Source organism: Pagrus major, chromosome 12 (genome assembly GCF_040436345.1).
Source record: "Pagrus major chromosome 12, Pma_NU_1.0".
Taxonomy (NCBI): domain Eukaryota; kingdom Metazoa; phylum Chordata; class Actinopteri; order Spariformes; family Sparidae; genus Pagrus; species Pagrus major.
Genome location: NC_133226.1, coordinates 27,218,981 through 27,242,063, shown reverse-complemented (window position 1 = coordinate 27,242,063; position 23,083 = coordinate 27,218,981). Strand labels below are relative to the sequence as shown.

Genomic DNA, 23,083 nt, shown 5'->3' with positions numbered 1-23,083 from the left:
TATGAAGGTTTATAAACATCAACTTTATCTGTTTCTCATCAGAATCATTTGATAAAATGAAAACATTTAACATAATAAGTAATCTGTAATCTGCAAAGTAACTAGTAACTAAATTTATCAAATAACGGTAGCAAAGAGGAAGTATAAAGTAGCAGAAATACTTATTTCAAAATTGTACTTTAGTACAGTACTTAGTTACATTCCATCACTGCTTCTTCTTCACTACACTTCAGAGGGAAATATTGTACTTTTTTTTTTTACAGTTACTTTACAAGGTTTTACATACAGAACATTAATCGGCTCATGTAATGTAACTAAGTACATTTACTCAAGTACTTCAGTGTGAGTAGTAACAGTACTTCAGTGTGAGCAGCAGTACTTCAGTGTGAGCAGTAACAATACTTCAGTGTGAGCAGCAGAACTTCAGTGTGAGTAGTAACAGTACTTCAGTGTGAGTAGTAACAGTACTTCAGTGTGAACAGCAGAACTTCAGTGTGAGCAGCAGAACTTCAGTGTGAGCAGTAACAGTACTTCAGTGTGAGTAGTAACAGTACTTCAGTGTGAGCAGTAGTACTTCAGTGTGAGCAGCAGAACTTCAGTGTGAGCAGTAACAGAACTTCAGTGTGAGCAGTAACAGTACTTCAGTGTGAGCAGTAACAGTACTTCAGTGTGAGCAGCAGTACTTCAGTGTGAGCAGCAAAACTTCAGTGTGAGCAGCAGAACTTCAGTGTGAGCAGCAGAACTTCAGTGTGAGCAGCAGAACTTCAGTGTGAGCAGCAGTACTTCAGCGTGAGCAGCAAAACTTCAGTGTGAGCAGCAGAACTTCCTACCTTTCTGGGTCCATTTGGAAGTGAAGCCCTCTCCTCTGTTGACGGTCCACTCATGTCTTACTTCCTCGGTGTTTTTTCCGTCAGTGTGAGTCAGAATAACGTGAATACACCGTGAAGTGTCTCCACTGAGTGACCTGCTGAACCACAGAGTGTCTGACCAGCTGTGGAGCTGCGAGGTGTCCCGCAGGTACTGACTCTCAGTCGGCCCCTGAACTTCACAACCTCCTCGGCTCAGACTGCAGCGGCAGGCTCGGTGTCCGTGCGGCCCTAGTGTCCGCAGCCAGGCTGGAGTCCAAGTAACTAGGAGTATTTACACTACATGTAACGTTGTACTTCTACTCCACTGCATCCACACGTCTGACAGCTTTAGTTACTAGTTACTTTTCAGATGTTTACAGTTTCAACGTCTTTAGAGAAAGAAATTGCAAAATCCTGCCAGGGTACAACTGGACAGATGTGGAGTGTAACTAAGTATATTTACTCAGGTACTGTGTTTTGAGTTAATTTGAGCTACTTTTTCTGTAATTGAGTATTTCTATTTCATGCCTTATACTTCTACTCCATTACATCTCAGAGGTAAATATTGTAGTGCAAATATAAAGTAGCAGAAAATGGAAATACTCGAGTAAAGGACCTAAAAACTAGGAATGAATGAGTATATTTAGTTACATTCTATCCCTTGGTAGTAACATGTAAAGTAACTAGTAACTACAGCTGTGAAAAGTACAATATTTCCTCTCTGAAATATAGAAGAAGTACATTTACATAAAAACAAATGTGTGGTACTTCTACTTTACTTGAGTATTTCCATTTCATGCACCTCTGCTCCACTACATCTCGGAGGCAAATATTGTACTTTTTACTCAACTACATTTGTCCGACAGCTTTAGTTACTTGTTATTTTTGCAGATTAAAGTGTTTCCATTTCGACGTTTTTAGAGAAAGAAATTTCAAAATCCTGTCAGGGTACAGCTTCACAGAGGTGGAGTGTAACTAAGTATATTTACTCAAGTATAGTACTTGATGTACTTATCTTTACTCGAGTATTTCCATTTCATGCAACAATGTTAATGAGAGCAGTGCAGAGCTTGAACAGTAAAGATGCAGCTGTGAAAACCAAAACACTGAACTGAAAGAGGCTAAAATGCTCTGCAGAGCTGAGGGATGATTCTGTCAGTTCACACAAACGTTGACTGAAGCAGCTTTAAGTTCCCACTTTGAGAAAATAACAAACACATGTAACGATGTCGCTTTGGAGGGCGAATTATTCACATTCACTTGTAATGTTTTATCTGTTCATCAAGAGTTCTGACGGTCCGGTCCGGGATGCAGGCGTGGCTGTGAAGAAAAACAGACGCTTTTGTACTTCATGGAAAAGATGAACTGATCTGTCTGTACCAGCAGAGATCAATCAATCATGGGCCACTGAGTGCATCCATTAGTCGAGCCTCGTTGAGGTTAACCAATCATGAAGTGTGTTCGAGGAACATGAGTATTCTCAGAACTGAGGATGAAGCTGTGGTGATGACGGTCGGAGGGGAGGTTGTTTAGAAATCTCTACTCTCCTGAAAACGTTCCTCTCTAAGCTTCACGTGAGAGATGAAACATGGTCATCAAAGTGCTCTTCAGCATGCAGAAAAGTACGTTTGATCCGGAGCATGACGAAGATCCTGCAGATATGAAAAGCCAAACGATTAACCTTTGGTTACGTTACGTCCTGATTGTGACCCTGCTCACACGTTTCACTGGAAGGAGGATTCGAAGAAATGTGGACGTTGGAGGAACCAATCATCCACGAGAGAGGAGCCTGTCATGTTCTACACCTCGGAGCGCTGACAGTCTGCTGCTGACCCTGAAAGCAGTCGTTGACAAAACATCTCAGCTCATGGTCCACTAACTTGTACTTGTGTGCCTTTATTTGTACTGTAAATTCACACTCACTAACACACACTTGAGTGGCATGTGAGAGTGAGAGCGGTGGAAGAAACTGCTTCGTTTACACGTGACGAAGGATCATTTAATTATATTTACTTATTTAAATTTACTACAAGGAACTTTTACCTGATTATGAGACAGTCTCAGTTCAATACTGTCGCCTCTATATGACCTAAACGAGAACATCAGAGAGAAGATTCACTGTTTCTGTGCTGTCATTATAGTTATTCTTCCGGCCTGGTGGTGCTCATACCGCTTTTGTCCACAGGGGTCGCCAGAATCAACAAAAAAATTTGTTTCTAGCATAGTTTCTATGTAAAAAATAAAACACAAAACTATTGTCTATTACGTACACACAAGTAGTTAAAAAATAATGTAGATATCGTTTAATAATATGTAAAAAGCAGCAACAACATGCAATGTTTCTATACGAGTCAAGTGTTTCTGTTAATAAAATAAAATACAAAAAGTGCAAATGGATAAATACTGACTGGGTGTTATAATAGATTACTTATCAACATGGAAGTATTAATACTAATATTCAGCGAGACGAAACAAAGACGTAAAAGACGTAAACAGACAGAGAGGGAGGCTGAATGGGGAGAAAAGGCGTGTTAGTGTCTCGTATCTGCAGAGAGTTTCTTATTTTCTCTCTTTGTTGCTGCTCGGGACGCTTTACCAACCCAACATGTGGCTGTTTGACGTCCTGGGAATGAGACTCAACAATCAACTATCTTTGTGGTGCGTTCAGGAACAGCTGGGACAAATCCTACTGACTCTACCTTTAACTTTAATAGTCTTTGAATTATATTAATATGACGTGAGCTTCAGTTAGCTTTGACCACAAATGTCCTTCAGAGGGAGACTTTTTACTCTGATACTCTGAGTACATGTCAGAGCCCGTACTCTATTACTTTTACTGGAGTAAAGAAGCTGAGTCAGTACTTCTACTTTTACCAGTCTGTTTTTACACAAGTATCTGAACTTCTCCTGGAGGACAGACTGTGTGGACTGTTGACTCCTCTGCATCTACAGTATACATATAATAATGGATGATACTAGCTGTAGATGTTAAAGCACAGTGTGTTTTAAACGATACATATAATGAATAATCTGCAGGAAAGTGAACTGTTGCTCACAGTGATCACCTGTGGACAGAAACTGTTCTTGTGTCTGTAGCGCCTCCCTCAGGAGAGAAGTAGGAACAGGTTGTGATGAGTCTGCAGGGATGTTTCCAGACTCTGGACATGTATAATTCCTGGATGGAGGGCAGGTTGGTACCAGTGACTTTCTCTGCCATCCTGACTGTCTGCTGTCATCAGTTTCTGTCCTGTTTGGACCCAAACACTGATGGACTTGCAGAGACTGGACTGGATCACTGCAGAGTAAAGACGCATCAGCAGCTCCTCAGGCAGGAGCGTCCCTCCTCACTAGATTTGCTTAATCAGAAGCTTCAAAACTATGAGTGTGTGACACGTCTGAAAACCAACTAAATATCTATGAACTGAGCTGAACTGCTCAGTTTGTTAAATAGATTTCATTCATGTGCAGGCTCCTCAGCCGGCCAGCAGAGGGCGTGAGAAGTACAGTAGATAATATGTGACCAGCTCCAAACAGTCTGTGAGGGTTTATTTACAACCTGTCAGTAGCTCTTTCTTCTTCTGTATCATGATCAGAAACTGTGGGGAGCTGTGTGCAGAGCAGAGGACGTCTGAGTGTTGACGGAAACAAGAAAACACAACAAAGTGTCACAAGATTGTCTCGATGAGAAATGAGTTTATCTGAGAACGAGGCGTCAGACCCGGGTCACAACAAAGAGAGAAACAGGATCAGACTGGTCAGTTTTCAGACAACAATGGAAAACAATAATAAATTGAACATCTAAAGACGACACGTGGCAATATTCTCCTCGATACAGGTGGTCGAATTCTTCATGAAGTAAAGAAACTGAATGTTTTGTATTGACTGTTGTGTGTTCATTGTGTATATAAATGTGTAAAACCTGTTGGTGGAGGACGGATGGAGGCTGAAGATGCTGACTGAGCGTCACGGTGTTTACCAGCAGGATGGATTTCTCTCTCTTCTGCTCAACTTGCAAGAATGTGTAGCTTACCCTGTTATGACATAAGCAGGCCTTTGTTTCCCTAAATCTGAATTATGCACGGCTGAACTGAATCCGTCTTACACACACACACACACACACACACACACACACACACACACACACACACACACACACACACACACACACACACACACACACGGCACAGACTGCTTATGTTACATTTTGATGCATGGAGGAGGCTTTCACACTTGTCTGTGTGCGCCTGTGTTTGTCCATACGTACATGTGTGCATACAGTACATGACGTGTGATGTCGTATGACTCATTTGTGAATCATTATTTACTGTCCATCGCTTTCTATCTTCTGATCACTTTCATCCATCATCAAACAAAAATGGACAGATTTTTTACTTCCTGTAAGACTTTTTCTGACATTGTCAATGTTAATAAAGTTTTAACAGTCTGTTAAAAAAACAAGCAAATCTATAACAACAAGGGAACTCAAAATGGAGGAGCGGACGTCGTTATTTCATAAACTGAATGTTCATATTTTATTTATAATGTGAGTGAAACCACACGCGTCACTAATTTGTTTAATTTACACCTCATTGATTGCAGCATTGCTTTGTTTTGCACAAAAGAGGTTCGTTAGCAACTTTTAGATGAACAGGAACATTTGGACAAATACTGTGTATCAAGATATCTGGCTTGTTGTTTGTTGTCCTACCTGAATACATTTGATTTAACTTGGCATTTTTCGGTAATTACGTGACGCTAAACCTTAAAAGGTGTAACTTGTACCACTGTTTACTTTACTCTGTGGCTGTAGCTGGCTGCCGTCAGCTACTTAGCTCAGACAGCCATGGAGCTAGTGGCCTTGTTAGCTAACTGGAGTCCGTGTGGTCAAAAAGGCTCAGCAGCCTCCCCGTGAAGACGTCTGGACAACAGACTGGGACTGAACTCAGCCTCTGAGAGGTCAGTGTGAAGACAGAGGACACAGTACAGAGGTGATTTACAGCGGATCTGACCAGGACTATGACTCTGGGGGACGGGAAGACACGGCATGCAAGGACAGGAGAGGACAGAGAGAGAGAGTCGGACAGCATCAGCATGTAGAGCCAGAATATCTTTACATGTTACTATGTGAACTGAGGATTGATTTGGACCGAACCAGACCCAATAACCTCCTTTCATTCACCGGAACAGCTGCGTGTCAAGACAAAGATCGCTCTTGCAGGCATCTGCACGTCTAACACGTCGGCAGCTATGGTGCCGCAGCTTACCGGGTAAAACTCAAAACGATATGATCAAACCCGGACCTGTCTGCTGCCTTCTTACCTCTCCCACCTTTTATATTAGTCTGAGCATCAAAATGTCTCGACAGCAGACCATCCATAAGGCCTGACAGTTTGTCGTGTGATAAGAAATGTAATTTTCTTAATACTAAAAATGGAAACTTGGTCTGAAGAATCGAAAATTTTACAAAAGATTTCGGTTTTCATTAACATGTAATTTGTGCAGAGTGTGAGGGCTGTTTATCAGTGTCAGGGGCAGCAGATACAAGGAAACCTCTCACAGCCTCTCAGTCAGTGTTTGGCTCGCAGCCCTGCGAGGCAGCACGTTCTGCATTTATATCAGCATGTGTGATGCTATTATCTGTTGTCTGTGTTTATTTGTTTCAATTTGTAATCAACGTTTGACTATAAAGCATTCTCATATGAAAAGTAACACGCTGGTTTTGTTCTTGTTCAAATCTCTCAGGTTTCAGTCTTAACGAACGTCAGATGGAGGACGTGTCAAACTGAAATCATCGCTGAAATGTCAGTAACACAAAGCTCCAGGCTCTCTGTCTGACCTGCAGAGGTTAAGATGTAAAATTGACAGCCGTTCTTCCAGTCGCTTTAACTGATCAATCGATATTATCTGATCAGGTCAGTCCATCACTTTAGTCTGGGCTGAAATATCTTAACAACTATTAGATGGATGGCCGTTAAATTCTGCACAGACATTCATGTTCCCCAAAGAATGAATCCTGGACACTGGTGAGCTTCTGACTTTTTCCACTAATCCGTTGAAATATCTCAACATCGACGAGATGGATCAGACATTCATGGTTCCCAGAGGACGAATCTTTAATGAATTCTGTAATGTTCTACCTTTTCTACCTCATTATTGAGTGAAATGTCTCATCAACTTTTGGATGGATTGTGATTAACTTTGTTAAATACGTTGATGTTCCCCTCACAAAAGCCTGATCTTAGCGGATTGAAGTTCTCCTGATTCAGGCTGTGATGTCTGGAGGTCGGCAGGTTTACTGATCAACCAAACTTACTAATCATTGACCAGGATTATTGTCTTCACATGATTATTATGACCCTGACCTCTGCTGTGGGTGATGTCACAGAGTAACTGCTCATAAAATACACGACTTCACTGTAAACAAAACAGAAAAATACATTCAGAACATAAAGACTAATCTACAAGTCTCACGAAAAAAAGGGAATTCAGCTTCACGTCCACTCATTTCTTCCCTCTCTTGTCTGAGATCTCCATTGGATCTGTGTGAACACAGTCAGTCTTGTTTTAAAAATGATTTGCCTCAAATTTTCAGAGAAATGACACTGAGAGGAAACACACTTGGACATAAAAGGAATAGATCTGTACAATCATCTGAAGCTGCCTAATTGAGAGTACAGCCGAACATTAGCGGCACTCATGCCACACGGAGATATTTCTGTCCACAGAGCTACAACTGGTGCAGATGTGAATACTTCCTCCAGCATATTTCAGAAACATCATTTGCTAAAGTGGACATTATGTCAGAGTCCGCTCCACTCAAAGATAATGTACATAACTTCCAGAAAAGACACAATGGGAAGCATCTGATTCGATGGAGCCTAACGAGGCTTCATCACCAGCACTTAATGGCTTCTGCTATTCAACCAGACCTCTCAGGGCTAAATGAAAAGCTACAGATTCCCTTAAGTGGGTCGTCGTCTGTACAGAGTCACTCAGGAGCCAAATTAAACTCCCGACGCAGACCGGTTGAAAGAAAATATTTCCAATGAGCGTCCAAACGGAAAAGGTCTGTATGCAAATGTCAAAAACAGCACAAATTAGCGAGCTTAATGAAAAGTGTGTCCGCGATTTAAAAAAGTATATGTTGCTCATATCTGAATATAATGTGAAACTCATGTCCTGAAACGGTGGTGATGGAAAACACTTTGGCCTTGTAAACAAATAGCTTCCTGCCAATCTCACCGTGTTACACAGGAACATATAGTGGATGAAAAATAAACAAACTGCATGTTCACAAAAACTATTAAAGCCTGTATGGAGCTGCTGGGTTTACACATCATACCTGGTGACTGTTTCTACATCCTGCACTGGTTACAAACATTACAAATCAAATGCAAAGGAGGTACAATGATGCATAATTGAAGATTCAAGATTCAAGAGGGTTTATTGTCATTCCAGCCATATACACAGTACACAGTGCAATGAAATAACGTTTCCCAAGAAGCTTCAGTACAAACAAACAACAACAGCATAGATCAACAACAACAACAATACCACATATGCTACATGTAAGTGACTGTATGATTATTATTATTATTTACATGAGGTGCAATAGTGCATCAGACTAATACAAAACAGCGACGCAGGACAGCATACAACAGGGTAACAGAGGTGATCAGATCAGTCCCTGAGCGTTGAGGAGTCGTATGGCCTGGGGGAAGAAGCTGTTTTGTAGGCTGGTAGTGACAGACCTTCTGCCAGATGGAAGGGGGGAGAGAAGTCTATGTGAGGGGTGGGTGGGGTCTTCCACAATGCTGGTTGCCTTCCAGATGCAGCGTGTGGTGTAAATGTCTGACATGGAGGGGAGAGTGACTCCGATGATCTTTTCAGCTGTCCTCACCACTCGCTGCAGGTTCTTGCGGTCCAGTTGGGTGCAGTTTCCGAACCAGGCGGTGATGCAGCTACCCAGGAGGCTCTCTATAGTCCCTCTGTAGAAAGTGGTGCGAATGGGGGGTAGGAGGTGGGCTCTCCTCAGCCTTCTCAGGAAGTGGAGATGCTGCTGGGCTTTCTTCAAGGTGGAGCCGGTGTTTAGGGACCAGGTTATGTTCTCCGCCAGGTGGACACCGAGGAACTTGGTGTTCTTCACAATCTCCACCGGGGAGCCATGGATGTCCAGTGGCTCGTGGTCCCTCTGTGTTCTCCGGAAGTCAACAACCATCTCTTTGGTTTTGTCTATGTTCAGGGACAGGTTGTTGACTTTGCACCAGGTTATCAGTTGTTCCACCTCCTCTCTGTATGATGACTCGTCGTTCTTGTCGATGAGACCCACCACGGTCGTATCGTCGGCGAACTTGATGATGTGGTTCGAGTCGTGTAGTGCTGTGCAGTCGTGGGTCAGGAGTGTGAACAGCAGTGGACTGAGCACACAGCCTTGAGGTGCCCCTGTGCTCAGTGTGGTGGTGCTGGAGGTGTTATTCCCGATCCGGACTGTCTGGGGTCTCCCCGTCAGAAAATCCAGGATCCAGTTGCAAAGGGATGTGTTCAGGCCCAGCAAGCTCAGCTTCCTAGTCAGATGCTGGGGGATGATTGTGTTGAATGCTGAACTGAAGTCTATGAACAGCATTCTGACGTAAGTGTCCTTTTTATCCAGATGGGTGAGTGCTAGGTGGAGGGTGGTGGTGATAGCGTCGTCGGTGGAGCGAGATCAGCCTTTCAAAGCACTTCATGATGGTAGGGGTGAGTGCGATGGGGCGGTGTGGCTATGAGCCTATGTTTGTAAAAATGAATGAAGCGGATGTGGTTTGTTTGCATATGGAGTACAACACAGTCAACTCATATAATGACACTGCATCCTGTAAAATGTCAATGGGAGGAAGTCTTTAAGAGCCAGACTTACGAATCCATCTATGTTCTGACCCTCACCAATGGTCATGAGCCGAGTGTAGTGACCGAAAGAACAAGATTACGGATACAAGCGGCAGAACTAAGTCCTCCGTAGGGTGGCTGGGCTCAGCCTTAGAGACTGGCTGAGGAGCTCGGATATCTGGAGGAAGCTCGGTATAGAGCCGCTGCTCCTTCACCATGAATGGAGCCAGCTGAGGTGGTTCGGGAAATCTCAAATGTTTACACTTTACAAACAAAAACCACTTGCTAGGGTTAGGATAAGATCATGTTGAGGCTTAAAAAACATCAGGTTCTGTGACCACAGACACAGCAGGAAAATGTCCTGATGACTTGTTGGAAATGTCCAGTGGCTTCACACTTATAAATGTTGAAGTGCCACCTCCAACAGTGGTTTCCTCGCTTTGCAGCCGCTATCATTGCATCTGTAGCTAAATGCGAACCACATGGTCTAATTTAAACTGGGGACGATGGGGACATATCCACTTTTCAACACATAGTGACTTCTCATGCTCTCACACCACACGTCCATTTTCTCATGGCCAAAAACAAATGTCTGAAAACGGCGTGAAAAGAGGACATGGACAGCTCAGAGACAGAAAGCAGACAGAGGGTTTTTTACGATTACAGGGACGCTCTCTGTCCCTCTGAAACTTTCTCTTGATAAGATATTATGCACACAGATATCCGGGTCAGGTTTGTTCTTCTGATTCAGGCTGTGATGTCTTGAGGTTGGCAGGTTTACGGATCAACCAAACTTACTAATCATTGACCAGGATTATTGTCTTCACATGATTATTATGACCTCAACCTCTGCTATGAGTGATGTCTCAGAATAACTACTCAACTTCACTGATACTGAATCTCACTCTATACTAAACAGAAAAATACATTAAGAACATAAAGACTAATATACAAGTCTCACAACACCAGACAAACTTTCACTGGGTCTGAATTTCAAGATTATTTTTGCTTTAAAGCAGAAAAAAAAATCTAAATATTATAGTACACAGCAACTTTTTAGTTGTCTCTTGTCTTTAGTTGAATATTTGGTACCAAGTGGTCCAAAAGTAACGGAAAGTAATCAAGTTATATTACTTTAACATTGTGATACTTTGATCAGGTTGCTGACTACAATATATATCAGAATACATCATTAAAGTAACTCTCCCGACCTGATATAATTAGAATGATGTTTTAATCATAAGATAAAATGATCCTGATCACATATTATAAAAGGATAAGAATAATAACATATAAAATAAAATAAAATAAACATCTACATCAGATATCAGTAATTTATATCCTGTAATCACCAGCTTGAATGTTGGTGACACCTCCGCTGTAAAGCTTTAATAACTTTAAGGTGATGATAAAAATATAAAGTATAAAATATTGACGGAGCTTCAGGTTCTGAAGAATGAAGCCAATGTAGAAGTGTCTTAAATCTTCATTCTGTCTAATTACCTGCAGGGGGCGACTCCACTGGTTTCAAACAGAAGTCTGATTGTATGTAAGCTTATGAGAAAAAGACACCACTTCTGTCTTGATTCATGAGCTCAGTAAACAGTTTCCTGATGAGTTCATGGTCTCAATCGTCTTCATCACAGCATGATGTCCATTCAGTACATTATGCTCCCATTTACAGTGAAAGAGGCGATAAAGCAGGGTATGTTTTAGGGCGTGGCTACCTTGTGATTGACAAGTCGCTGCCACGGCAACTTGTCCTTTGGTTCGCAGTCAGAGCCAATCAGGATATCCTCCCCAGCTCCACCCTCTCGTCCAAATATAGTCACTTCTGGTTCCAACAAAACAAGATGGCGACGGCCAGAATGCCAAACTGGAGGCTTCAAAACAGAAGTTTACACTTATAACTGAAACTAATAATCAAATACAACAAACAAACCAAAGTGTGTCGATCCTGCAGATTAATTGATTCATATGGATCCACAGATGATCAGCAGAAGCAGCTGATCTGGTTCATTCTCGTCCTTCTGGATTCACAGTTCACTAATAACTTGTCTGATGAGTTTTGTTTCAACACGTCTGAGGCTTGAAATGCTGCTTTGACTCAGGATGAGATTCTGAAGCTCAACTGTTTTGTCACAAGTGCTTCAATGTAGATCATTAACTGTGTGAGACAACTATTATACAGCAGCTTGAATCTTTATGAGGGTTTAGTTTCTGCTGTCAGTCAGCTGTTTTTAACCAGGAAAAGTAAAGTGACCAGAATCAGAGGAAGAGTTAGAGAAATATCAGCAAAGCCTGAGGAGCCAAGAAATATTTTACAACTAAAACCTTTGATGTTTTCAAATGTGGAGCAGGTTTTAACTGAGGCTTCGTTGTAAAAGAGGAAACACAGTTGATAACCACATCCTCTTCTCTCTGCTTGTCTTCTTCCGTCATTCTGACTTCAGTCATCAGGAAGTGAAGCTCAGACAGTCGTTGTCGCTGAGAGGTGAAATGGCGCAGAGAGCAGTTCAGCTGGACCAAGACATAATTTCTTGTCCGATCTGTTTGGATCTACTGAAGGATCCGGTGACTACTCCCTGTGGACACAGCTACTGCAAGAACTGTATTAACGATCACTGGGACACAGAGGATGAAAGGAGGATCCACAGCTGCCCTCAGTGCAGGAAGAGCTTCACACCGAGGCCTGAGCTGCTGAAAAACACCATGTTAGCAGCTTTAGTGGAGGAGCTGAAGAAGACTGGACTCCAAGCTGCTCCTGCTGATCTCTGCTATGCTGGACCTGAAGATGTGGCCTGTGATGTCTGCACTGGGAGGAAACTGAAAGCCCTCAAGTCCTGTCTGCAGTGTGTGGCCTCTTACTGTGAGAAACACCTCCAGCCTCATTATGAATCACCTCCATTTAAAAAACACAAGCTGGTGGAGCCGTCCAAGAAGCAGGAGAACATCTGCTCTCGTCATGATGAGGTGATGAAGATGTTCTGCCGTACTGATCAGCAGTGTATCTGTTATCTCTGCTCTGTGGAGGAACATAAAGGCCACGACACAGTGTCAGCTGCAGCAGAGAGGACTGAGAGGCAGAGAGAGCTGGAGGTGCGTCGACAGAACATCCAGCAGAGAATCCAGGACAGACAGAAAGATGTGAAGGTGCTTCAACAGGAGGTGAAGGCCATCAATCGCTCTGCTAATAAAGCAGTGAAGCACAGTGAGAAGATCTTCACCCAGCTGATCCGTCTCATGGAGAAAAGATGCTCTGATGTGAAGCAGCAGGTCAGATCCCAGCAGGAAACTGAAGTGAGCCGAGTCAAAGAGCTTCAGGAGAAGCTGGAGCAGGAGATCACTGAGCTGAAGAGGAAAGACGCTGAGCTGAAGAAGCTCTCACACACAGAGGATCACAACCAGTTTCTACACAACTACCCCTCACTGTCAGCACTCAGTGAGTCTACACACTCATCCAGCATCAATATCCGTCCTCTGAAGTACTTTGAGGATGTGACAGCAGCTGTGTCAGAGGTCAGAGACAAACTACAGGACGTCCTGAGAGAGACATGGACAAACATCTCACTGACAGAGACTCAAGTGGATGTTTTACTGCCACAACCAGAGAACAAGACCAGAGCTGACTTCTTAAGATATTCATGTGACATCACACTGGATCCAAACACAGCAAACACACTTCTGTTATTATCTGAGGGGAACAGAAAAGCAACAGTAATGAGACAACATCAGTCTTATTCTAGTCACCCAGACAGATTCACTCGGTGTGTTCAGGTCCTGAGTAGAGAGAGTCTGACTGGACGTTGTTATTGGGAGGTGGAGAGGAGAGGAGGAGAAGTTCGTGTAGCAGTCGCATACAAGAATATCAGCAGAGCAGGGAGCTCACATCAATGTGGATTTGGATACAATGACAAATCTTGGATGTTATATTGTTCCACAGACAGATATGAGTTTTGGTACAACAATGTCAAAACTCCCGTCTCAGGTCCTGTGTCCTCCAGAGTTGGAGTGTACCTGGATCACAGTGCAGGTATTCTGTCCTTCTACAGCGTCTCTGAAACCATCACTCTCCTCCACAGAGTCCAGACCACATTCACTCAGCCTCTCTATGCTGGACTTCGGTTTGGCTGGTCTTCTAGAGACTCTGCTGAGTTTTGTAAACTCAAATAGACAGAAGTCATTTCAGGGTCAGTGGGTTACATTCTGTGTTTCATTTCTTCACAGTTGTTGTGTTTCCATCATTGTTGCTGAGAGCTGATTGTTGTGGCATTTCTTCACTGCACACAGATCACCTGTCAATCAAACATGATGGGCGGTACTTTGACGTCTTCCTGTTCTGTAAATGTTGGACTTTGTTCAGGCGGCGCTCCTTCCTGTGTCTGTTCAGCCACGGAGGTTCTCGCTGCTCATGATGACTTCAGTTTACATGATCATAATCAATAAGGAGATGCTTCATTATTTGCTTGTACACAGCTGAGATTCTGCTCCAACAAACTGATTGTGTGGATGAAGTGAATCTGTTCATGAAATCATTGAACAAGAGTGGTTTAACAGACTTTACTGATGACTGACTGAGGCTTGTTAGCCTGTTAGCATATTTACCTTGTTGGACCACTTGAAAGCCTGTTAATACTGTTAGCCTGTTGTTAGCATGTTAGCCTGTTCTTATTCTTTTGTCATGTTAGCATGTGTACCATGTGAAACTACAATATTTTATAGCTCAATCACTGTATTTTACTGTACCCTAATTACAGTATTTACTTGTAATGTACCATTTTAAAATGTTTTACAGGTGCTTCAGAATACTGAAAACTGATCTTCCAAATAATTTCCCACAATGCATTGCAAAAACATAATTACAGGAGTTGACTGTCAGAATTTACAGTGAAACCTGCTGTTTGTTAACACTGTACAATGCAGCCAAATAAAGCAGGACACAGTTTACTCTGCAGGGTGATGTAATATATTCTGAGGTTTATCTGCACAGTCAGGTCAAAGTGCAAAACAGCCTATAAACAAACAAATGTACGAGCATCATGTGGGTCCTTCCCCTGAAAAACTATTTTTAAAATAATGACGAAGTTTTCTGCAGTTTGACAAATATATTCAAAGTCTTTGTGGGGATTATTTTTAATGTCACTTTATCAGCCTCTGTAGCTCAGTAATCTCCTAATTTATATCAGTGTAAAAACTGTTTATTAAAGACTTTCATGTCAGGTATTTGTGCTGTTATGGTTTTTGAAACTGACGCTCACTTTTCACTCACTTCTACACAAGCGTCTACACTGCTGACACTTTTCTTGAACAGCAGCTCAATTTTGTCTGCTTCACTCAAACACTTTAAAGGGCTTAAATTCACATAAAAAGATTATATCCACAATGTAAATGAATTTAGAGAACACAGATGATGAAGCCACACGTCAGGAAGCTGCCAACATGGTAACAGCTGTATCTTCACACACGATGCAGAGGAAGCAGCACGAGTAAAGATCAGACTGTGCTGACGTCACACAGCAGTGTCTGCTCCACTGTTAATAAAAGCTCAGACTGAGCATCAGTCACCTGTTTTACAAACTGCTCGGCCTCTTTAAAGATCCATCATCACCAGCAGCCTAAAAACATCCTGTATAACCTGTAACCACACCTGCACACTGAGAGAGAGAGAGAGAGAGAGAGAGAGAGAGAGGCCAAGTGTAGGATTTGCATGCCGACCTTAACGTCTGTCTGCAAAACTCTGATCACTTCTCTGTCCTCTCTGCCTCGACTGCAATGATCATCTATCACAAGTCACAACTAGCTGTAACTGAGGGATGGGAACTAACTTTAGCTTGTACTAGCCAACTATCTTCCAAAGAAAACTGTGCCAACCGAGTGAACATTTTTACAGGTAGAAAGACTGTTTTTAACCAGGAAAATAAAAGTGAACAGAATCAGAGGAAGAGTTAGAGAAATATCAGCAAAGCCTGAGGAGCCAAGAAACATTTTACAACTAAAAACTTTGATGTTTTCAAATGTGGAGCAGATTTTAACTGAGGCTTCGTTGTAAAAGAGGAAACACAGTTCAGATTCTCAGAGCGGCTCCTCGTCCTGGAGCGAGTCGCAGCTCGATCAGCCCTCCCTCTTCTTCCTCCTCTCACACAGCAGCTCCACTCTGTCACTATGTTTCCTTGTTCCCTCCCCTTCAGATCTACAGTTTGTGGTTGGGTGTAACTGAGCTGACGTCCTCATTCACTGCACAAACACACCTGTTCAGATCAGAGCTCAGACTAGTTTCAGTCATCAGGAAGTGAAACTCAGACAGTCGTTGACACTGAGAGGTGAAATGGAGCAGAAAGCAGTTCAGCTGGACCAAGAAATAATTTCTTGTTCCATCTGTTTGGATCTACTGAAGGATCCGGTGACTACTCCCTGTGGACACAGCTACTGCAAGAACTGTATTGAAGACCACTGGGACACAGAGGACGAGAGGAGGATCCACAGCTGCCCTCAGTGCAGGAAGAGCTTCACACCGAGGCCTGAGCTGCTGAAAAACACCATGTTAGCAGCTTTAGTGGAGGAGCTGAAGAAGACTGGACTCCAAGCTGCTCCTGCTGATCACTGCTATGCTGGAGCTGAAGATGTGGCCTGTGATGTCTGCACTGGGAGGAAACTGAGAGCCCTCAAGTCCTGTTTAAAGTGTGTGGCCTCTTACTGTGAGAAACACCTCCAGCCTCATTATGAATCACCTACATTTAAAAAACACAAGCTGGTGGAGCCGTCCAAGAAGCTCCAGGAGAACATCTGCTCTCGTCATGATGAGGTGATGAAGATGTTCTGCCGTACTGATCAGCAGTGTATCTGTTATCTCTGCTCCATGGAGGAACATAAAGGCCACGACACAGTGTCAGCTGCAGCAGAGAGGACTGAGAGGCAGAGAGAGCTCGAGGGGAGTCGACAAAACATCCAGCCGAGAATCCAGGACAGAGAGGAAGATGTGAAGGTGCTTCAACAGGAGGTGGAGGCCATCAATGGCTCTGCTGATGAAGCAGTGGAGCACAGTGAGAAGATCTTCACCGAGCTGATCCGTCTCATGGAGAAAAGACGCTCTGATGTGAAGCAGCAGGTCAGATCCCAGCAGGAAACTGAAGTGAGTCGAGTCAAAGAGCTTCAGGAGAAGCTGGAGCAGGAGATCACTGAGCTGAAGAGGAAAGACGCTGAGCTGAAGAAGCTCTCACACACAGAGGACCACAACCAGTTTCTACACAACTACCCCTCACTGTCAGCACTCAGTGAGTCTACACACTCATCCAGCATCAATATCCGTCCTCTGAAGTACTTTGAGGATGTGACAGCAGCTGTGTCAGAGGTCAGAGACAAACTACAGGACGTCCTGAGAGAGACATGGAGAAACATCTCACTGACAGTGACTGAAGTGGATGTTTTACTGCCACAACCAGAGCCCAAGACCAGAGCTGACTTCTTAAGATATTCATGTGACATCACACTGGATCCAAACACAGCACACACACAGCTGTTATTATCTGAGGGGAAAAGAAAAGCAACATACAGGAGACAACAACAGTCTTATTCTAGTCACCCAGACAGATTCACTTACTGGCAGCAGGTCCTGAGTAGAGAGAGTCTGACTAGACGTTGTTACTGGGAGGTGGAGAGGAGAGAGAGAAGAGGAGTTGGTGTAGCAGTCGCATGCAAGAATATCATCAGAGCAGGGAGCTCATATGAAAGTGGATTTGGATTCAATGACAAATCTTGGATGTTCTATTGTTCCCCAGGCAGTTATGAGTTTTATTACAACAAAGTCAAAACTCCCGTCTCAGGTCCTGTGTCCTCCAGAGTTGGAGTGTACCTGGATCACAGTGCAGGTATTCTGTCCTTCTACAGCGTCTCTGAAACCATCACTCTCCTCCACAGAGTCCAGACAACATTCACTCAGCCTCTCTGTGCTGGACTTCGGTTTTACAGTTGGTTTTTTCTTTCTGGAGGCTCTGCTGAGTTTTGTGAACTCAAATAGACAGAAGTCATTTCAGGGTCAGTGGGTTAAATTCTGTGTTTCATTTCTTCACACTTGTTTTGTTTCCATCATTGTTGCTGAGAGCTGATTGTTGTGGCATTTCTTCACTGCACACAGATCAGCTGTCAATCAAACATGATGGGCGGTACTTTGACGTCTTCTTGTTGTTCTGTAAATGTTGGACTTTGTTCAGGCGGCGCTCCTTCCTGTGTCTGTTCAGCCACGGAGGCTCTCGCTGCTCGTGATGACTTCAGTTTACATGATCATAATCAATAAGGAGATGCTTCATTATTTGCTTGGACACAGCTGAGATTCTGCTCCAACAAACTGATTGTGTGGATGAAGTGAATCTGTTCATGAAATCATTGAACAAGAGTGGTTTAACAGACTTTACTGATGACTGACTGAGACTTGTTAGCCTGTTAGCATATTTACCTTCTTGGACCACCTGAAGGCCTGTTAATACTGTTAGCCTGTTGTTAGCATGTTAGCCTGTTCTTATCCTTTTGTCATGTTAGCATGTTTACCATGTGAAACTACAATATTTTATAGCTCAATCACTGTATTGTACTGTACCCTAATTACAGTATTTACTTGTAATTTAATGTTTTACTTTTTTAACAGTCACTTCAGAATACTGAAAACTATGATTTTCCAAATAATTTCCCACAATGCATTGCAAAAACATAATTACAGGAGTTGACTGTCAGAATTTACAGTGAAACCTGCTGTTTGTTAACACTGTACAGTGCAGCCAAATAAAGCTGGACACAGTTTACTCTGCAGGGTGATGTAATATATTCTGAGGTTTATCTGCACAGTCAGGTCAAAGTGCAAAACAGCCTATAAACACACAAATGTACGAGCATCATGTGGGTCCTTCCCCTGAAAAACTATTTTTAAAATAATGACGAAGTTTTCTGCAGTTTGACAAATATATTCAAAGTCTTTGTGGGGATTATTTTTAATGTCACTTTATCAGCCTCTGTAGCTCAGTAATCTCCTAATTTATATCAGTGTAAAAACTGTTTATTAAAGACTTTCATGTCAGGTATTTGTGCTGTTATGGTTTTTGAAACTGACGCTCACTATTCACTCACTTCCACACAAGCGTCTACACTGCTGACACTTTTCTTGAACAACAGCTCAATTTTGTCTGCTTCACTCAAACACTTTAAAGGGCTTTAATCCACATAAAAAGATTATATCCACAATGTAAATGAATGTAGAGAACACAGAAGATGAAGCCACACATGTCAGGAAGCTGCCAACATGGTAACAGCTGTGTCTTCACACACGATGCAGAGGAAGCAGCACGAGTAAAGATCAGACTGTGCTGACGTCACACAGCAGTGTCTGCTCCGCTGTTAATAAAAGCTCAGACTGAGCATCAGTCACCTGTTTTACAAACTGCTCGGCCTCTTTAAAGATCCATCATCACCAGCAGCCTAAAAACAGCCTGTATAATCTGTAACCACACCTGCACACTGAGAGAGAGAGAGAGAGAGAGAGAGAGAGAGAGAGAGAGAGAGAGAGAGAGAGAGAGAGAGAGAGAGAGAGACCATAAAAAATAAAAAGACCTAAACTCAAGAGCTGAGCCCAGAAAAAGTCCCCTATGTCAGCTGGTACTGAGGCTGACTGCCCCCTCTCAGACAGTCGGACCAGCCTCACAACAACACTGCTCTCCAAACACCAATCAGAGTAAAGCACATTATAACACAATGTAAAGAAACCTGCCTGGAACATTGGAAAGAAGAAACTAAAAGCCAAAGTAGATCAGGATGTTATCTCGCCCAAAAAAGAGATGATGAATGAGCAGAATATCTCTCTACTGTCAGAGATAGGAAGCAGAGACAGATGCTCACCAAGTACAGGCTCAGTGACCACAAACTGACCATCCAAACAGGAAGACGCAAACAATCATGGCAACCAAAAGACAACAAAACATGTGGTCACCGCTCGACAGGTGAGGCTGAGACAGAGATGCACTTTCTCCTACAATGTAAAGCATCAACCAAACCAGGAACATTTATTTTAACAAGTTCAACTCTGTAATCTCAGAGTTCAAAGAGCTGAACGACCCTTTCAACATTAAAAATACTCCTGGGAGAAGGAGACAGGGCCCTGCTGCCAAATATGTGTCAACATGCCACAACCTGAGACACACAAACACATGCAGACACACGCACACACACACACACACTGTATAAACTGTATATATAATTAATGTAAATCAATCTTGGTGTTGTGTTTGTGTTGTTATTTGTTGTGTTCTGTCCGATTGTTGGACAGATGCTTTGGCAACATTGTTGTTAAACTTTCATGCCAATAAAGCTCCTTTGAATTGAATTGAATTGAATTGAATTGTGAGAGACAGAGAGAGAGAGAGAGAGACTTTTTTTTTTTTACTTTTAAAACAATGTTTATTTATATAATATTATAAGGACAAATCTTGGTTCATTCTCATCTACTCGAACTGGTAAAACTGAAAACAATAAGTTACTACAATTCCATCAAATCACTTTATACACACACACACACACACACACACACACACACACACACACACACACACACACACCCTTCAGACTCTGCACTACATCGGTCCAGCCCTGACCTAACATCTGATTCTTCCTGGTCTTCCAGATAGCCAGCTTTGCAGTTCCAAACAGGAAATTCATTAGAACCAAAGTTGATCTCTTACTCGATACATATCTAGGCCATGTCTAGAGAGACAGAGAGAGAGAGAGAGGCCAAGTGTAGGATTTTCATGCCAACCTTAACGTCTGTTTGCAAAACTCTTATCACTTCTCTGCCTTCTCTGCCTCGACTGCAATGACCATCTATCACAAGTCACAACCTGCTGTAACTGAGGGATGGGAACTAACTTTAGCTCGTACTAGCCAACTATCTTCCAAAGAAAACTGTGCCAACCAAGTGAACATTTTTACAGGTAGAAAGACAGATTTTAACCAGGAAAATTAAAGTGACCAGAATCAGAGGAAGAGTTATAGAAATATCAGCAAAGCCTGAGGAGCCAAGAAATATTTTACGACTAAAAACTTTGATGTTTTCAAATGTGGAGCAGGTTTTAACTGAGGCTTCGCTGTAAAAGAGGAAACACAGTTGATAACCACATCCTCTTCTCTCTGCTTATCTTGTTCCGTCATTCTACCTTCAGTTATCAGGAAGTGAAGCTCAGACAGTCGTTGTCGCTGAGAGGTGAAATGGCGCACAAAGCAGTTCAGCTGGACCAAGAAATAATTTCTTGTCCGATCTGTTTGGATCTACTGAAGGATCCAGTGACTATTCCCTGTGGACACAGCTACTGCAAGAACTGTATTAACGATCACTGGGACACAGAGGATGAGAGGAGGATCCACAGCTGCCCTCAGTGCAGGAAGAGCTTCATACCGAGGCCTGAGCTGCTGAAAAACACCATGTTAGCAGCTTTAGTGGAGGAGCTGAAGAAGACTGGACTCCAAGCTGCTCCTGCTGATCACTGCTATGCTGGAGCTGAAGATGTGGCCTGTGATGTCTGCACTGGGAGGAAACTGAGAGCCCTCAAGTCCTGTCTGCAGTGTGTGGCCTCTTACTGTGAGAAACACCTCCAGCCTCATTATGAATCACCTACATTTAAAAAACACAAGTTGGTGGAGCCGTCCAAGAAGCTCCAGGAGAACATCTGCTCTCGTCATGATGAGGTGATGAAGATGTTCTGCCGTACTGATCAGCAGTGTATCTGTTATCTCTGCTCTGTGGAGGAACATAAAGGCCACGACACAGTGTCAGCTGCAGCAGAGAGGACTGAGAGGCAGAGAGAGCTGGAGGGGAGTCGACAAAACATCCAGCAGAGAATCCAGGACAGAGAGGAAGATGTGAAGGTGCTTCAACAGGAGGTGGAGGCCATCAATGGCTCTGCTGATGAAGCAGTGGAGCACAGTGAGAAGATCTTCACCAAGCTGATCCGTCTCATGAAGAAAAGACGCTCTGATGTGAAGCAGCAGGTCAGATCCCAGCAGGAAACTGAAGTGAGTCAAGTCAAAGAGCTTCAGGAGAAGCTGAAGCAGGAGATCACTGAGCTGAAGAGGAAAGACGCTGAGCTGAAGAAGCTCTCACACACAGAGGATCACAGCCAGTTTCTACACAACTACCCCTCACTGTCAGCACTCAGTGAGTCTACACACTCAACCAGCATCAATATCCGTCCTCTGAAGTACTTTGTGACAGCAGCTGTGTCAGAGGTCAGAGACAAACTACAGGACGTCCTGAGAGAGACATGGACAAACATCTCACTGACAGAGACTCAAGTGGATGTTTTACTGCCGCAACCAGAGCCCAAGACCAGAGCTGACTTCTTAAGATATTCATGTGACATCACACTGGATCCAAACACAGCATACACATATCTGTTATTATCTGATGGGAACAGAAAAGCAACAAGAGTGAGTCAACAACAGTCTTATCCTGATCACCCAGACAGATTCACTGACTGGCATCAGGTCCTGAGTAGAGAGAGTCTGACTGGACGTTGTTACTGGGAGGTGAAGAGGAGAGGGAGAGAAGTTGGTGTAGCAGTCGCATACAAGAACATCAGCAGAGCAGGGAGCTCAGATGAAAGTGGATTTGGATTCAATGACAAATCTCGGATTTTATATTGTTCCACAGGCAGGTATAACTTTTATTACAACAATGTCAAAACTCCCGTCTCAGGTCCTGTGTCCTCCAGAGTTGGAGTGTACCTGGATCACAGTGCAGGTATTCTGTCCTTCTACAGTGTCTCTGAAACCATCACTCTCCTCCACAGAGTCCAGACCACATTCACTCAGCCTCTCTATGTTGGACTTTGGTTTAACTGGTTTAATTCTGAAGTCTCTGCTGAGTTTTGTAAACTCAAATAGACAGAAGTCATTTCAGGGTCAGTGGGTTAAATTCTGTGTTTCATTTCTTCACACTTGTTGTGTTTCCATCATTGTTGCTGAGAGCTGATTGTTGTGGCATTTCTTCACTGCACACAGATCACCTGTCAATCAAACATGATGGGCGGTACTTTGACGTCTTCCTGTTGTTCTGTAAATGTTGGAGTTTGTTCAGGCGGCGCTCCTTCCTGTGTCTGTTCAGCCACGGAGGCTCTCGCTGCTCATGATGACTTCAGTTTACATGATCATAATCAATAAGGAGATGCTTCATTATTTGCTTGTACATAGCTGAGATTCTGCTCCAACAAACTGATTGTGTGGATGAAGTGAATCTGTTCATGAAATCATTGAACAAGAGTGGTTTAACAGACTTTACTGATGGGACGTGTGAACAAACTGGAGCTTTAAATCATCAATAAACAAACATGAACAAAGTC

The 23,083-nt window shown here is 43.0% G+C and overlaps 2 protein-coding genes across 2 annotated transcripts; both read left to right on the top strand.

Annotated features, from left to right (window-relative positions):
* Nucleotides 1-12,120: 12,120 nt before the first annotated feature.
* On the top strand, nucleotides 12,121-13,907 carry LOC141006332 (tripartite motif-containing protein 16-like). The gene has a single exon (XM_073478499.1). The coding sequence runs from the start codon at nucleotides 12,213-12,215 to the stop codon at nucleotides 13,884-13,886; it is 1,674 nt and encodes a 557-aa protein (XP_073334600.1). The 5' UTR covers nucleotides 12,121-12,212; the 3' UTR covers nucleotides 13,887-13,907.
* Nucleotides 13,908-16,038: 2,131 nt separating this feature from the next.
* Nucleotides 16,039-23,083, top strand: LOC141005654 (uncharacterized). Its single transcript, XM_073477575.1, has 2 exons — nucleotides 16,039-17,726; nucleotides 20,909-23,083. The coding sequence occupies exons 1-2, from the start codon at nucleotides 16,039-16,041 to the stop codon at nucleotides 22,626-22,628; spliced, it is 3,408 nt and encodes a 1,135-aa protein (XP_073333676.1). The 3' UTR covers nucleotides 22,629-23,083.

Coding starts and splice junctions, on each gene's coding strand:
- LOC141005654 (XM_073477575.1), top strand. CDS start 16,039: ATGGAGCAGAAAGCAGTTCAGCTGGACCAAGAAATAATTTCTTGTTCC. Junction 17,727..20,908: donor GAGTTTTGTGAACTCAAATA/GACAGAAGTCAT, acceptor TTCTACCTTCAG/TTATCAGGAAGTGAAGCTCA.
- LOC141006332 (XM_073478499.1), top strand. CDS start 12,213: ATGGCGCAGAGAGCAGTTCAGCTGGACCAAGACATAATTTCTTGTCCG.